Source organism: Carassius carassius, chromosome 1 (assembly GCF_963082965.1).
Source record: "Carassius carassius chromosome 1, fCarCar2.1, whole genome shotgun sequence".
In the NCBI taxonomy this organism is placed as follows: domain Eukaryota; kingdom Metazoa; phylum Chordata; class Actinopteri; order Cypriniformes; family Cyprinidae; genus Carassius; species Carassius carassius.
In genome coordinates this window covers 49,772,031-49,786,892 of record NC_081755.1, presented here as the reverse complement: position 1 = coordinate 49,786,892, position 14,862 = coordinate 49,772,031, and the positions used below count along the sequence as shown (strand labels likewise).

Sequence of the window (14,862 nt, the reverse complement as noted above, 5' to 3'; positions counted from 1 at the left end):
GACACTTCAAATCAATATCTTTCTTAAATCTTTTAAAAATGACCTGATTAACTGGATAAATACAATGAATGATTTTAAATGAAACCTCACGAATCTTATTAGTGACACAGTATCTCCTGGAAACGATTAAAACCTCCCCCCACCTAATGTCCTGGAAGCGTGAATTCCAGAAGCTTTTAGCTGGAGGAATTCTAAATGAACAACAAATCTGTCTAAGGAAATTATTGTTGCATTTTTTATCAACAATACTTATTCCCTCTAACCTCAAATTGAAATCAATAGTTATATTCAAATCAACAGCATTAGCAGAGCGCAACAACTGAAGGAGACCAGAAGGTATTGCATCAAAAACTACTGCATAATCCTTTGCAGATATCGGAAGTTTGAATTTATCCAGAAATTCTCCATATGAAAGCAAATGACCATCATGGCGAAGCAACTGTGTCACCAATAAAATATTGTTTCTAAACCAATATTCCAAAAAAAGTGTTTTATTCCTATATTTAATATCTTTATTATTCCATATCAAACATCTATGGGGAGAGAAATTGTGTTTGTATGCCAGCAACCAGGATAACAGAGCTTGCCTATGAAAGTTAGACAGCTTAATAGGGACTTTATTAATATCAAAGTTGCAATTGAGGAGAAACTTAATACCGCCAACTTGTTATTAGATTTGATACAATTCTGAATCCATTTAATTTTATAGACAGTATTAGAAACTTCAAAGTCAATGGCATTTAAACCACCTTGATTAAATAAATTGCCTAATATACCTCTATTTAAGTAATGTGGCCTATTCTTCCAAATAAAATTGTACATTTCCTTATTAACTTGCCTAATAATTGACTTTGGAGCATCTAAAACCATTGCTGTATAAGATCATCTAGACAACCCTTCAGCCTTTGATAGCAATATTCTACCAGTCAATGATAAATCTCACAATACATTGTACGAATTGCTCTAATAAAATTATTACCAAAGCCAAAAAAACCAAGAGTATCCATCAAGAATGCTCTACGGATCCCCTAATAACACAATAATCTGACCAGAATCAGCAATAACTACTAATAAATCAGAGATCAAGAACTGTTTGCTCACCTTGTTCTTCTTGGCTCTGTTTTTACTGCACACAATAATTAATATAAGTCATATCATCTGTCTGCTCCTAAACATGAGTGAAAATACATCAGATCAAGCTGTTAAAGACCCATCCATCACTACTGTGTGAAGAAGACTCATTATTTTACTGCAAATGTTCAAATATCTAATGTTGATTGTTTTGCTGGTTACATTATATTTCTTTATATCTGTGAGCTTTAGAGCAGAAACAGTAAAAATACACTAACTTGTGCTGATCTAATGTGAGTAATAAGAGTGTGATATTTCAGAATCAGTCTTCTGTGGAGTTTATGGTTATTAATAAATCATAAAAAAACTCACCACAGAGTCATCAGTCTCTCTTCTGACATCTGAAAAATAATGAGAACAGTTATGATCAAACTGTCTCTAATGCAGATGACAATCAGTTTCTAAAAGAGTCTAGAAGAATCCTAGTGCTGGAATAGAAACATTATTTCTGTTAACTCTATGATTTCTCATTTTATCTGTAAACTCAGATGTTTGGGATTTTTTTGTCTGCTATTACAGAATATGAGAAACTGTAAAAACTCACCGGCTCTTTTTTCACGAATCAGCCAAAGAATCAGAGCAGGAAGGAGAAGAGCGAATGAAACACCGACAACAATCACAATCACAATCACTGAGAGAGAGACGATAGAGAGACATGACTGTATTACTGTGTTTAACCAAATATAGAGAAATAACAAACTACTAATCAGTGCTTTAAGTGGCCCAAAAGAGGTGCCTGTACTCTATTATAACCTTTTTTCTTTTTTGATGACTCCCCTCATCCCCTGAGGTAACAACAACTATATTGAAGGGGTTTTATATGCAGCAGTCAACAGACGACCTTATAAAAAATAATAAATCCTTTTATTAGTTTGTGGATTAGCTCGAGCTACTGAACATAAATAGAATGTGCAAAAGGATTTTGAAAAAACACCCTCAGAAAGAGCTACTGCATTACTTCATTAGCTTGCGTCTGACCTGCAGTGATATCATTCAGGCTTGGTGGCAGTGGCGCAAAAAGTGGGTATGCGCTATATGCGGCGCATAGGGGCGCCACACCATGGGGGGGCGCCAAAGCGATGGTTATTTATTTTTTATTTATTTTTTAATAATAAAAGTTCTATACATTAATATTAAAAATTATATATTAAAAAAAGTTATATCAATTTTAGAGGACTAACAGGCGCCGTTGCCCTCATAATATTCCGTCATAGAATTTAGACATATAAGGGCGTTCTCGCGAGTGGGCGGGGCGCCGTGAGCGCTGAGTGAGCAGCAGTAACGTTAGTGCATTGTCGTTGAAACTCGAAAAAGATGGATAAATAAAAAAGCTTATCGGGGGCTAAAAATAGAAAAAGAAAGAGGGAAAGGAGATGGCATGACAAGGGATGCGACAGCAGCTAAATAAGTGGATGGTGAAAGTCAACAGGTAGGATTTAAAATGTGACGTCTATGCTTTGAGGCTTGCAAATAATGTTAGGTATTCATGTTAACAGACTAGCTAGAGTTTGCTAACACGGGGAATGTAGCAGACAGAATATGAACATTTAAGAGCCAGAGGATGCGAGCTCGCCCGCGCAGTGAGAAGATTTGTGCATGCACTCATCCGAAGCGCTCAAACCTGCGCCTCAGAACGCGCGCAAATATAAGCTCTCTCATTTAAAGTATTGTGTTTAAATGACAAATTCTGACAAAAATTATGTCAAAATGCCCGTCTTGGTAAGTATCCTACAGCAGACAGGCTGAACGTAGGCCACTGTATCAGCGCATTCTCTTAAAGTGACAGTCTTTATATTAATCAAACAACAACAACAAAGAAACCACTCACTGCTCTTGATTAAAAAGCTTCTGTAACTTTAATAAAAACAATCTTTCATTTATAAATTAAATATGCGATGCTGTTTTACATTTGATTATTCAATTTCTGTACCTTATGCTACACCTCCCTAAAAAAAAAACTTTGTACTTTTACTTTACTTTTTTACTAAACTTTACTTTGTACTCTTTATCTGTATTTATTTTTGCTGTTGCTCGTAGTTAGATAGATTTTTTGTAAGTATAGTTTCTCCATAAACATAGCACATACTGAACTGTACCGAAACCGTGACTCTTGAACAGTGAAACAAACCGAACTGTGAAAATTTGAACCGTGCCACCCCCTAATGTATATATATATATATATATATATATATATATATATATATATATATATATATATATATATATATATATATATATATATATATATATATATATGTGTGTGTGTGTGTGTGTGTGTATACCATATATTTATGGTAGGCTTACAGTGGCTGTCTGATATACTTTAAAATAAACATTTATTATTTCAAGCCCTTACATGATGATGTCCGGCACAATTATTTATTTAGAAGTGGGTGTGGGGGGGGGGGCGCCAAAATGATTTGCTGCATACCCCTATAACACTGGATAGTTGCACCCCTGCTTGGTGGGGTGTCAACTAGCGAGTCATCTGATTCTGACCGTGCTCTCTTAGTAGTCTGAAGCCAGGAGAGCATATTAAGTGTTGTTCACTGTATTTGTATTATTACCGAGCCGAGTGTGCGTGTTTCACACACCCTCTCCGGTCACGTTGAGTTGTTACTTACAGCGGCAAAAGCGGCGCACGCTTTTCACTTGTGAAACTCAAGGGTGTATGGGTAATTTAGTCTCTGCTCTTGGTGGGACGAAATTAGGAAGCTTGCATTGTGAAGGGCGCTCTGAAAAGCGGCAGCGCAGGCAAAAGATTAAAACCTCTATTAAAACAGGATGTCCAAATGAGCGTACCGGTACGCTAAAAGCACATTCTGGGAGCTCGGAGAGGTGCGGGTACACTCAAAAGCTATATTTGGAAAGGGCGGTACTGAGTACCGGTGCATACCCGCCCACTTAAAGCACTCCTACTAATGCAATGATAAATGACACATTTAACAGCATACTTATCCTTATTTATCATACTTGTGATTTTATTGTAAATTTATTACAGCTGTGCTTGTTTTCTGAGCTGCTGTCACTTAGTTCAGTAGTTATAAAGTCTACATTATCTCAAAGCTTACAGAAAAATATACAATATAGTAACACAAAATAGTGTTACAGTATTAATATAAACCAGTGAATCATACTAACTTCAGTTAAAACATGCAGCTGATCATCTGCAGATCATATGTAGTGAAATAATAAATAAAACACAGTTTATCATTGCTCATCTGTGTTCAATGCATGAAGAAACAACCAAACCATGAGCTCTGCTCTTCAGCACAATGGATGGAAACCACAGAAACTTCAGAAGAAGAAATCAACATTAGACTCGACTAACAAAACACAAATCAACATTAGACTCGACTTACAAAACACAAATCAACATTAGACTCGACTTACAAAACACAAATCAACATTAGACTCGACTTACAAAACACAAATCAACATTAGACTCGACTAACAAAACACAAATCAACATTAGACTCGACTAACAAAACACAAATCAACATTAGACTCGACTTACAAAACACAAATCAACATTAGACTCGACTTACAAAACACACATAACTCTTAATTTTCATTTCTTTATTTCTGTGAAACTGCTCTTTCAGTTGAACTGATTGAACATTGTCAAGAGTATTCAATAAAACTCACAACAGTGAAAGTTAATCTGTGACTGTACCTTGTGTAGACGTTCCTGCTGGAGTCACTGCTGTTACTCTTTCAGTTTGATCTGTAAAGATGAACGTTAGTTCAGATTCATCATACTGTAGAGAACATCACAGTCATGTTTTATTTAGTTAACACACAAGATAACTCTTCACTGATGTGAGAAAGTCACTGATGCTGTACCTTCAGTGTCATCTGTGTTTGTAGTTGAGCGATGCTGAGAGTTTGTGACTGCTGTCGTTGAATCAGCTTGATCTGTAAAGATGATGTTAGTTCAGATTCATCATAGAACATGACGATCATATTTCAGTCACTTAACACAAGATGACTCTAACATTATCTATCATTATATTAGCACATCTAAGACTCTTCTTCATCTGATCATGAGATTGTTTTCTCACCTGAGATCTTGACAGTGTATGTGACTGAGGTCTTGAGTTGATTTCTCTGAGTAACTTCACATCTCCACTCTCTGATTTCATCTTCATTCAGGATTGTTGTAGTCAGAGAGATGATACAGTGATCTGATGAGGATGATATCTGATATCTGGAGTCTGATCTCGTCAGTTTAACACCAGCCTGATTCACCCAGAACAGATCAATTCTCTCAGAACGGATCAAATCATCACAAGAGACTCGAGGATATGATGAATACAACTGACAGAAGAGAGTCAGAGAGAGACCTGCACTGATCTCAGTCTGTGAAGATGAAGAAGAGACTGAAACACAGAATAACACACAATCACAGACTTTACAAACATCCTGAGAGATTAAATGAAGAATTTGTCCTTTTTTCAATTGACCATTCAATCATAAAATTACCATGAAGAACATGCAGATAAACACGAGCACCAGTTCTCAGTCGTTGTCCGTTCACTGTCCATTGTTGGCAGAAGTAAGATCCACAATCTTCTTTTGTGACTCTCTTGATGTTCAGAGAGCAGTCAGACCCCAGACTCAGTCTCTCATGTCTCTCGGTGTCTGTCTTCTTTCTCCCTGAATTAATCAGTTCAACTGCTGATGAATCTCTGTTATAGATCCATGTAGTATATTTACAGTCAGGAAGAGCATTATTACAGGGCAGACGGACATCTTCACCAGAACTGATGAACACATGAGCATCATCCACTCCACTGAGACCTGAAACACAAGAACACATGAGTGATTATTATACTATATATTAATAAATGAAGACATAAAAAATAGCAGCATAAAAATCAGAAGATTCGGATCATACATTATTTTTTCTTCACTTGATCCAAACAACACACTCTCCAGAATAATGTTTGTCTTGATCAGAGAGCTGTTCGAATCACAAACACACTCTTAACATGAAGATAATTCAGCATCAGATGTTTGAGTGTGAAAGCGTCTAGTTTTAGTGCGTTCAGGAATAATCCAGTATGTTCTGTTTGTAACACAATAATAAACTGATCATGTTCAGATGAACTCTTTCTCAGATTAATTCACTAACTGTCTTGAAGAGAAAACACAGATGTCTTTACCTGTGAGAAGTGAAGAGAGAAAGATCAGTCCCAGCAGACACAAGTGACACTTATCAGCCATCTTCTCTTTCTGTCAGTCTTCCTCTTCATTATATTCTCTCAACTCTTTCTTTAAATACTCTCAGCTCTTCCTGTGTTTGTTCACTTCCTCTGATCTGTTTAAATCAAGCTAAAGCTGCTATTAATGACACGATGTCAGTGTGGGATGGAGAAGAGCTGCTTCATATTGTGTGAAACGTGTCAGAACTGAATATTGTTAACTTCATTTGATCTATACACAATCTATAGGAGATAATTTTGTACAAGTGCTCTGAACTGATGGAGAAGTGCTGCTTCACATCGTGTGAAACACGTTCATCAGTGTGAGAACTGCACATTAAGCACAACTTCTCTGAACCTGATCTAAAGGCTGTTCTTTATTAGTTTTTTATCATCTTTCTTGCAGTCGTTTCCTGCGTGCAATTACATTATAGAAATAAAATCATTAAGCTATTAATGATAAAACTGGTTTGTTACTGTAAATGTTTCCACTATCCGTGACTCACTTGTAGAAAATTAATTCTAAAGCAGTTTTAAAGCATTTTAAAACGATTAGCATCAACTCCAGCTTGGTCAAACAGAAAGTCTTCACACACACTACATGAGCATCTTTATATTCATATCATCAACATCAAATATGCCATTTATATATATATATATATATATATATATATATATATATATATATATATATATATATATATATATATACACACAGTACAGACCAAAAGTTTGGACACACCTTCTCATTCAAAGAGTTTTCTTTATTTTCATGACTATGAAAATTGTAGAGTCACACTGAAGGCATCAAGGGCTATTTGAGCAAGAAGGAGAGTGATGGGGGCTGCGCCAGATGACCTGGCCTCCACAGTCACCGGACCTGAACCCAATCGAGATGGTTTAGGGGTGAGCTGGACCGCAGACAGAAGGCAAAAGGGCCAACAAGTGCTAAGCATCTCTCGGGGAACTCCTTCAAGACTGTTGGAAGACCATTTCAGGTGACTACCTCTTGAAGCTCATCAAGAGAACGCCAAGAGTGTGCAAAGCAGTAATCAAAGCAAAAGGTGGCTACTTTGAAGAACCTAGAATATGACATTTTCAGTTGTTTCACACTTTTTTGTCATGTATATAATTCCACATGTGTTAATTCATAGTTTTGATGCCTTCAGTGTGAATCTACAATTTTCATATTCATGAAAATAAAGAAAACTCTTGACCAAACTTTTGGTCTGTACTATATATATATACATATATAGTTAAAAAAAATCTATAAATCTTACATAAATATGAAAATGAAGGCCTGATACTAAAGCACAAATACAATGTGGAACGAGAACTCATTCACACTTTTTAGATTTTATTGTTTTGATTAATCTCTTTTTCCTTCTACTTGTATCATTTCTGTTTCAGTTTTTTCTATAACCAAATCTTTCTCTGTGTTTCCAGATCCCTACTATCATTACCACTCTCAAACCACACATCACACAATGTAGGCAGTGCAATCTTAACAACCTGCACACTTTGCCCATATCTGCTAATACACTACTTTCTTTTTCTATTGGTCTCTGGAATTGTCTGCTGTAAACAAAGCCGATTTCATTACTTCTATTATAAGTCATTCAAAGCTTAATCTCATAGCCCTGACAGAGACCTGGATCAAACCAGACGACACTGCTACACCTGCAGCACTCTCCAATAATTTCTCATTTTCCCATTTTCCCACTCCACCCGTTTGACTGGAAGAGGTGGAGGTACTGGTCTGCTCATCTCTAATGATGGGAAATTTAATCATTTACCGTCTGAGTATCAACAGATCCTTTGAATCTCATTCAGTTACTGTTACCTACCCTCTTAAAATACATTTTGCAGTTGTCTATCGACCCTCAGGACCACTGGGTAACTTTTTAGATGAATTAGATGTGCTGCTCTCAACCTTTCCTGAGGATGGTACTCCCCTAGTTGTGCTCGGAGATTTCATGTTTTGGTTACTCCACTGCACACATCGGATCACTTCCTCCTCACTCTTAACCTCAACATGGTCCCTAACACATCACTTACCCCTCCACATGTCATCTTTCGATGTAACCTACGCTCACACTCACCCTCCCGGCTATCTGCAATGGTTTAATCTGTTGATGTTAACAGTGCAACTGATACTTTCTGCTCCTATCTTACATCTTGTTTAGACACTGTTTGCCCCTTTTCTTCCAGGCCAGCCCGTAACACCCTTTCTGCCCCTTGGTTATCTGATGTTCTACCATTCTAAGCTTAGAGCTGCTGAAAGGGTGTGGCGCAAATCCAAAAATACTACTGACCTTATTGTGTATCAGTCACTCCTATCTTCCTTCTCTGTTAATGTCTCCTCTGCTAAAATTACATAATACCAGAACAAAATGAACAATTCTTCTAACTTTCTAAAATTTTCAACACCACAATCAGTCAAGCTCATATCACCAGCAAACATACTAATTTACATCCTTCTGTTCACTTTCTGAGGCAGAAGTCTCCAAACTCATCCTTTCTAATCACCCTACTACTTGTCTGCTTGATCCTATTCCATCTCATCTCCTTCAAGCCATTTCTCCTGCAGTTGTACCTGCACTCACTCACATCATTAACACATCCCTCCACACTGGTGTTTTTCCCTCATCATTTAGACAGGCTCGTATAACTCCACTACTTAAAAAACAATTTTCCTTCTTCCTTACATTGCAAAAACACTTGGACCACTTCTCTTCTCTGTCTACATGGCATCATTAGGTTCTGTCATTCAGAAACATGGCTTTTCATACCACTGCTATGCTGATGACACTCAACTCTACCTCTCATTCCATCCTGATGATCTGACGGTAGCTATTCGCATCTCAGCTTGTCTAACAGACATTTCTTCCTGGATGATGGACCATCACCTTCAACTCAACCTTGCCAAGACAGAACTGCTTGTGGTTCCAGCAAACCCATCGTTTCATCACATCAAGTTAGGCACATCAACCATAACTCCTTCAAAAACAGCCAGAAGCCTCAGAGTTATGATTGATGATCATCTGACTTTCTCAGACCACATTGCTAAAACTGTCCGATCCTGCAGATTTGCTTTATTCAACATCAAGAAGATCAAGCCCTTTCTTTCAGAACATGCTGCACAACTCCTTGTTCAAGCTCTTGTTCTGTCCAGGCTGGACTATTGCAGCTCTCTTGGCAGGTCTTCCAGCCAGTTCTATCAAACCTTTACAATTAATCCAGAACACGGCAGCAAGATTAATTTTTAATGAACCAATAAGAATACACGTCACACCTCTATTTATCAATTTGCACTGGCTTCCAATAGCTGCTCGCATAAAATTCAAGGCATTGATGTTTGACTACAAAACCACCACTGTCTCTGCACCCATTTACCTAAATTCATCACTTCAGACTTATGTGCCTCTAGAAGCTTGCGTTCTGCACACACACACACACACACACACACACACACACACACACACACACACACACACACACACACACACACACATAAGATCTCTAACACTAGCTTGCTCTATTCTTTTACTATTCTATCTGTTTTCTTTTTATTTATTATATTATTTAAAAGCCCTTTCTACATGTACTGTGTTAACCTAACTGAGACTTGTTATAGCACTTATATATCATTGCTCTTTTGTTGTTTTTGATTCGTTCCACTGTCCTCATTTGTAAGTAGCTTTGGATAAAAGCATCTGCTAAATGAATAAATGTAAATGTAGATTGAAAAACATATATGCCTGCAATCAAGATTTAGTGACAACTTGTGTGGTATTTTTGCAAATTTATGTGGCATTATTGCAAAAGCGGGCACTTCAAAATACCTCAAATAACAAAAACTAACTAATCTTTGAGAAAAATTGTTTTTAAAGTATATTATAATGTTTCAATATATATTTACAAAATATATATCAGAAAAGTTGTGAGAGGAGCAGTTAACCACTTCCAGAAAATTTATATTTGTGGTCAATGCGACCACGAAATTGAAAAAGTAATTGTAAACAAATAATAATAATAATTAATCATACAAATAATATATATATATATATATATATATATATATATATATATATATATATATATATATATATATATATATATATATATATATATATATATATATATATAATTTATTTAATTATTTATTTATTTGTATAAATATTGATCTAGGCGTTGGGGTAGAATTCTGCCATCTGCTGGTTAGAGAAAAACTTGTAGAAATTACAATTTTTGGAGAAAAAAAGAAAAGAAAAAAGTGTAATGACCCTATATATCCAGCAGAGGTCCTTTAGGGTATCTATGAGCACCATGCCCTGAAGATACTCAAAATAATTAGGGGCAAAATAATGATGTTTCAAAATTGAGGGTAGTTTTTGGATCAATTGTTCCTATTGTAATGATAGATTCATTGAGTTATATAATGAGATCATTGATACCAATGAAGCCACAGTCGATCAAACTTGCTGTCTGCCATTTTGAAACATGTTCATACTCCTCCTAGACAGCTGGTCCAATTTCACCAAAATCGATTCAGATCATCTTCAGACCATGGATTTCTTGCTGATATACCAAACCGTTATTGTTTAACTAACACGTTAAACTGCATTCTTCCATCTCAGAAACATTGCCAAGCTACGAAACTTGTTACCTGTTTCTGATGCAGAAAAGCTAGTTCATGCATTCATGACCTCTAGACTCGACTATTGTAACATTCTTCTGGCTCTTCTTTTCACATTTGGCTCCCAAACTCTGGAATAGCCTTCCTGATAATGTTCGGGGTTCAGACACACTCTCTCTGTTTAAATCTAGATTAAAAACGCATCTCATCAATTTTTACTTTGTCATCCCGTGGTGACTAGGATTTACACAAGCTCCAGTCTGGATCCAGAACACCTGAGAAGAGATGATGCTGACCCTCAGAGGACCTCAGATGATGCTAACCCTGAATCAACAAACAGAACTAACAAATATTGCTACAAGTGTTAATGCTTATAATAATTGCTGTTAATAGTGTTCATCGTCTGGCTGACTATGTTTTGTATAATTTTTTTTTAAAAATCCTGTCATATGCTCACACACTGACAGTCACCACTTATAAGCTACTACTAAATATTGTAGAAACGTAATTTTCTGTAAAGTTGCTTTGTAATGATTTGTATCGTAAAAAGCGTTATACAAATAAACTTAAATTTGGTGGTTAAATGCTATATTTGATGAATATCTTGGCATGTTGTTATGGAAGTCTGTAGGTGTCATGGGCACCATGCCCTGAAGATACTCAAAATATTCAAGGGCAAAATAATAAGTTTCAAAAATGAGGATAGTTTTTGGATCAATTGTTCCTATTTTAATGACAGTTTCATTGAGTCATAATGAGACCAATGATGCCGCAGTCGATCAAACTTGTTGTTTTAAAACATGTTCAGACTCCTAGACTGCTGGTCCAAATTTCACCAAACTCAATTCAGATCATCTTCAGACCATGCTGACAGAAAAAAAGTTATGAATTTATTGTTGATATACCAAACTGTTATTGTTAAACACATTTGGCACAATGTCAAAAACATCACCTTTCCATTCATTCCTTTAGTTTTCTGTGAAGCTGCTTCACTGTGGTTTTTGTCTAGTGTTTTCTAAAGAGTGTTTCTGCAGTTAGTTTGACTACACTGGTTTAATCCACACAGATCTGAGATCATCTCTGAACATGGTTTGGACCGGTTTAACCCACACAGATCTGAGATCATCTCTGAATTCGGTTTGGACCGGTTTAACCCACACAGATCTGAGATCATCTCTGAACCTAGTTTCGACCGGTTTAACCCACACAGATCTGAGATCATCTCTGAACACGGTTTGGACCGGTTTAACTCACACAGATCTGAGATCATCTCTGAACCCGGTTTGGACTGGTTTAACCCACACAGATCTGAGATCATCTCTGAACCTAGTTTCGACCGGTTTAACCCACACAGATCTGAGATCATCTCTGAACCCGGTTTGGACTGGTTTAATCCACACAGATCTGAGATCATCTCTGAACCTAGTTTCGACCGGTTTAACCCACACAGATCTGAGATCATCTCTGAACCTAGTTTCGACCGGTTTAACCCACACAGATCTGAGATCATCTCTGAACACGGTTTGGATGGATGATGCTGTGAATATTCACACATTCAGATCACAGTTCCTCCTCTTTCTTTAGCTAGGTTTCTACAGAAGAACTTCTCCTTGGTAAACATGTTTGCTGTAGTTCATTTACAAATTCACTGTTAGTTTCATTGGTGCAGTATTTCTCAAGTGTTCATTTGAGTGATTTTATGTGAAGCAGGGTTCCTCATTCACACACCTGGCTGTGATGTTCAAGTGAACTCAAAGACCAAGATTAGCTGATTCAGGTGTGTTTAATTAAGCTGCACAAAGTGTCCCTCCAGGAGCAGGACTGAGGAGACAGATGTAGCTAAAGCACAGATCTACACATACGACCAGCGGATCCCAGACCTGTTCAGGAGCCTCCCCAACACTGCACACACTGAACGTCTCTACCGCTGGAGTCTCTACTAACCAGCTGATGACTGAATCAGGTGTGTTTGATTAAGCCTGGTTCACACGGGACGATTTTAAAATTGTCGGCCGATTTTCCAAACCTGAGAGACCCCACACACGGCGATAAAAAATCACGGGTCTAACAGTTTTGGCCGTACAGTGTGTGGTGTGCAGCCACACGGCAAAATCAACACATCACACACGAACCGATTTGACTCCCAAGCATTCCCAGGTCAGACGGGAAATCTCGCAAAATCCCTCGAGATCAAACGTGACTTCAGAGTAAACAATCATGGCGGACGAAGAGGATGCAGTGGCCATAGTTTGTGCTTTGTTTTTAACGGGAAAAAACATAAGAAAAAACAAGAAAAGGCGATGGTCAAAGAGGTGGAGACAACGCGAGCATGGACTATACTTGGTACATCATGATATGGATGATATGGTTGTTGTTTTATCTCATAGAAATGTTGTTACGTACTACACAGATTAATAGCCGTTTAAATAAAAGTTCATATATTCGTTTCCACTGACTTTCTGGAGCGCCATGCCACCGGCTGTTTTGATTTTGTTTCCCGGTACGTCCTCGCTGCCTTATCACCTCGCTTTCTGATTGGCTACACGCCACAGTCCACAGGCTGCGTGATCGTTTGTCCTCGGGGGACACCACACACGAGAAGAAATCGGGCCAAATAAATCCAACATGTTGGATATCCCCGATTTGAGATCGGAGCGGTCCCGACGTCCTTCCGAGCAGAGGAGAGCAGACTTAACACACCACACACGGCAGGAATATCTGATCAGATTATTTTACGATAATCGGAGCATCCTAAGATTGTCGGAAGGGGTGAATCGGGGCTAAAATCGGCCTAATTATCCTGCCGTGTGAACCAGCCTTTAGAGAGAGAGACCATGGCCCTCACTGTTGCTGCTCTGATGGACCGATACAGAGGAGCACAAGATGAACCCGAACCTGACCCCCAGTCACTGTATGAAACAAGAGTTAGGTCTTACACTCCATGATGCTGTACAACGTATTACAGAGAGTCATCTTCAGATCTTCATGGACTCATTGATGACCTTTGGGTTATGAGTCTATTAGGCCATGACCGCCCCACTTTTGGTGGAGATGTTGATGACCCTGGAGGCCTTACGCCTGATTTTTCAGAAGAAAGACAGTCAGTGCTGATTCTGAGTACACTGCTGTCTGTCAGACGAGATGCATGAATGAGGAACTTTCCACACATTCAAGTAGTGTTGTCAAAAGACCCAGTACTTCGGTACCAAGTAGGTACTTAAAAAATGAAAATGTGACGGTACCAGGTTTCTTTAAGTACCGGTGGTACCGAGTACCCGCTCAACCCGGTTCTTGACACATACAGCGCTATGATTTCCACAAAGCAGAAAACGCAGACGGAATCTCAAAATCCAGTCTTGATAATGAAATTTACAATTTAAATGGACAGTCACGGAATTTGTCAAAGTTAACATAAATTAATCAAATCAAATCTCCGTATGGACCAGTATCTGTAAATGTTAAGCCGCAAAAGTGGGTTGAAATATGAATCCTGCATGTTCTGCGCGTCTCTGTGTGAATGAATGAATGGTTTGTTTACTACATAGACTGAAGCGCGTGACACTTGCAGTAATTTCAGCATCTGCCGTCTCAATGAGGACATAAATACATAAACTACATCACCTGAACTGTTCTGAGTCACTTCACAAGCATTTTACCATTTCATCTGAGTAAAACCAGTGTCAAAATAAAAGTAGCCCGTCAAAATATTTTTTACATAAAGGCATTGTGCTAGAAATATTACTATTATTTAGTAGAATGTATGTGATACTGCTACTTCTGTTGAAAAAATTAATAAAACTTTATTTTTTAAAGAAATAAATCACACAATATTTCTTCCATGTTTAAATTTTAATAGCAAATCCCCTTTATTTATAAAAAAATGTA

General features: G+C 37.6%; 2 protein-coding genes across 2 annotated transcripts in view; one reads left to right on the top strand and one right to left on the bottom strand.

The window, feature by feature from the left end:
- Nucleotides 1-11,371, top strand: part of LOC132096058 (uncharacterized) — a 332,561-nt gene extending 321,190 nt beyond the window's left edge. The window contains exon 2 of the mRNA XM_059501218.1: nucleotides 11,219-11,371. The gene's annotated coding sequence lies outside the window, so the exon portion shown is untranslated. The remainder of the gene's footprint in view (nucleotides 1-11,218) is intronic.
- Nucleotides 4,829-6,408, bottom strand: LOC132096711 (uncharacterized). The gene is made up of 4 exons (XM_059502303.1): nucleotides 6,300-6,408; nucleotides 5,617-5,934; nucleotides 5,196-5,513; nucleotides 4,829-5,049 (listed from the first exon to the last, which is right to left on the bottom strand). Exons 1-4 carry the CDS (start codon nucleotides 6,358-6,360, stop codon nucleotides 4,946-4,948), a joined length of 801 nt encoding a protein of 266 aa, XP_059358286.1. The 5' UTR covers nucleotides 6,361-6,408; the 3' UTR covers nucleotides 4,829-4,945.
- Nucleotides 11,372-14,862: the final 3,491 nt, after the last annotated feature.

Excerpts from the sequence above, each read along its gene's own strand:
- LOC132096711 (XM_059502303.1), bottom strand. The coding sequence starts at position 6,360 with ATGGCTGATAAGTGTCACTTGTGTCTGCTGGGACTGATCTTTCTCTCT. Across the intron at positions 5,514-5,616 it reads TTATCTGCATGTTCTTCATG|TCTCTTCTTCATCTTCACAG; the intron begins GTAATTTTATGA and ends TCTGTGTTTCAG. Across the intron at positions 5,050-5,195 it reads ATACACTGTCAAGATCTCAG|ATCAAGCTGATTCAACGACA; the intron begins GTGAGAAAACAA and ends TCATCTTTACAG.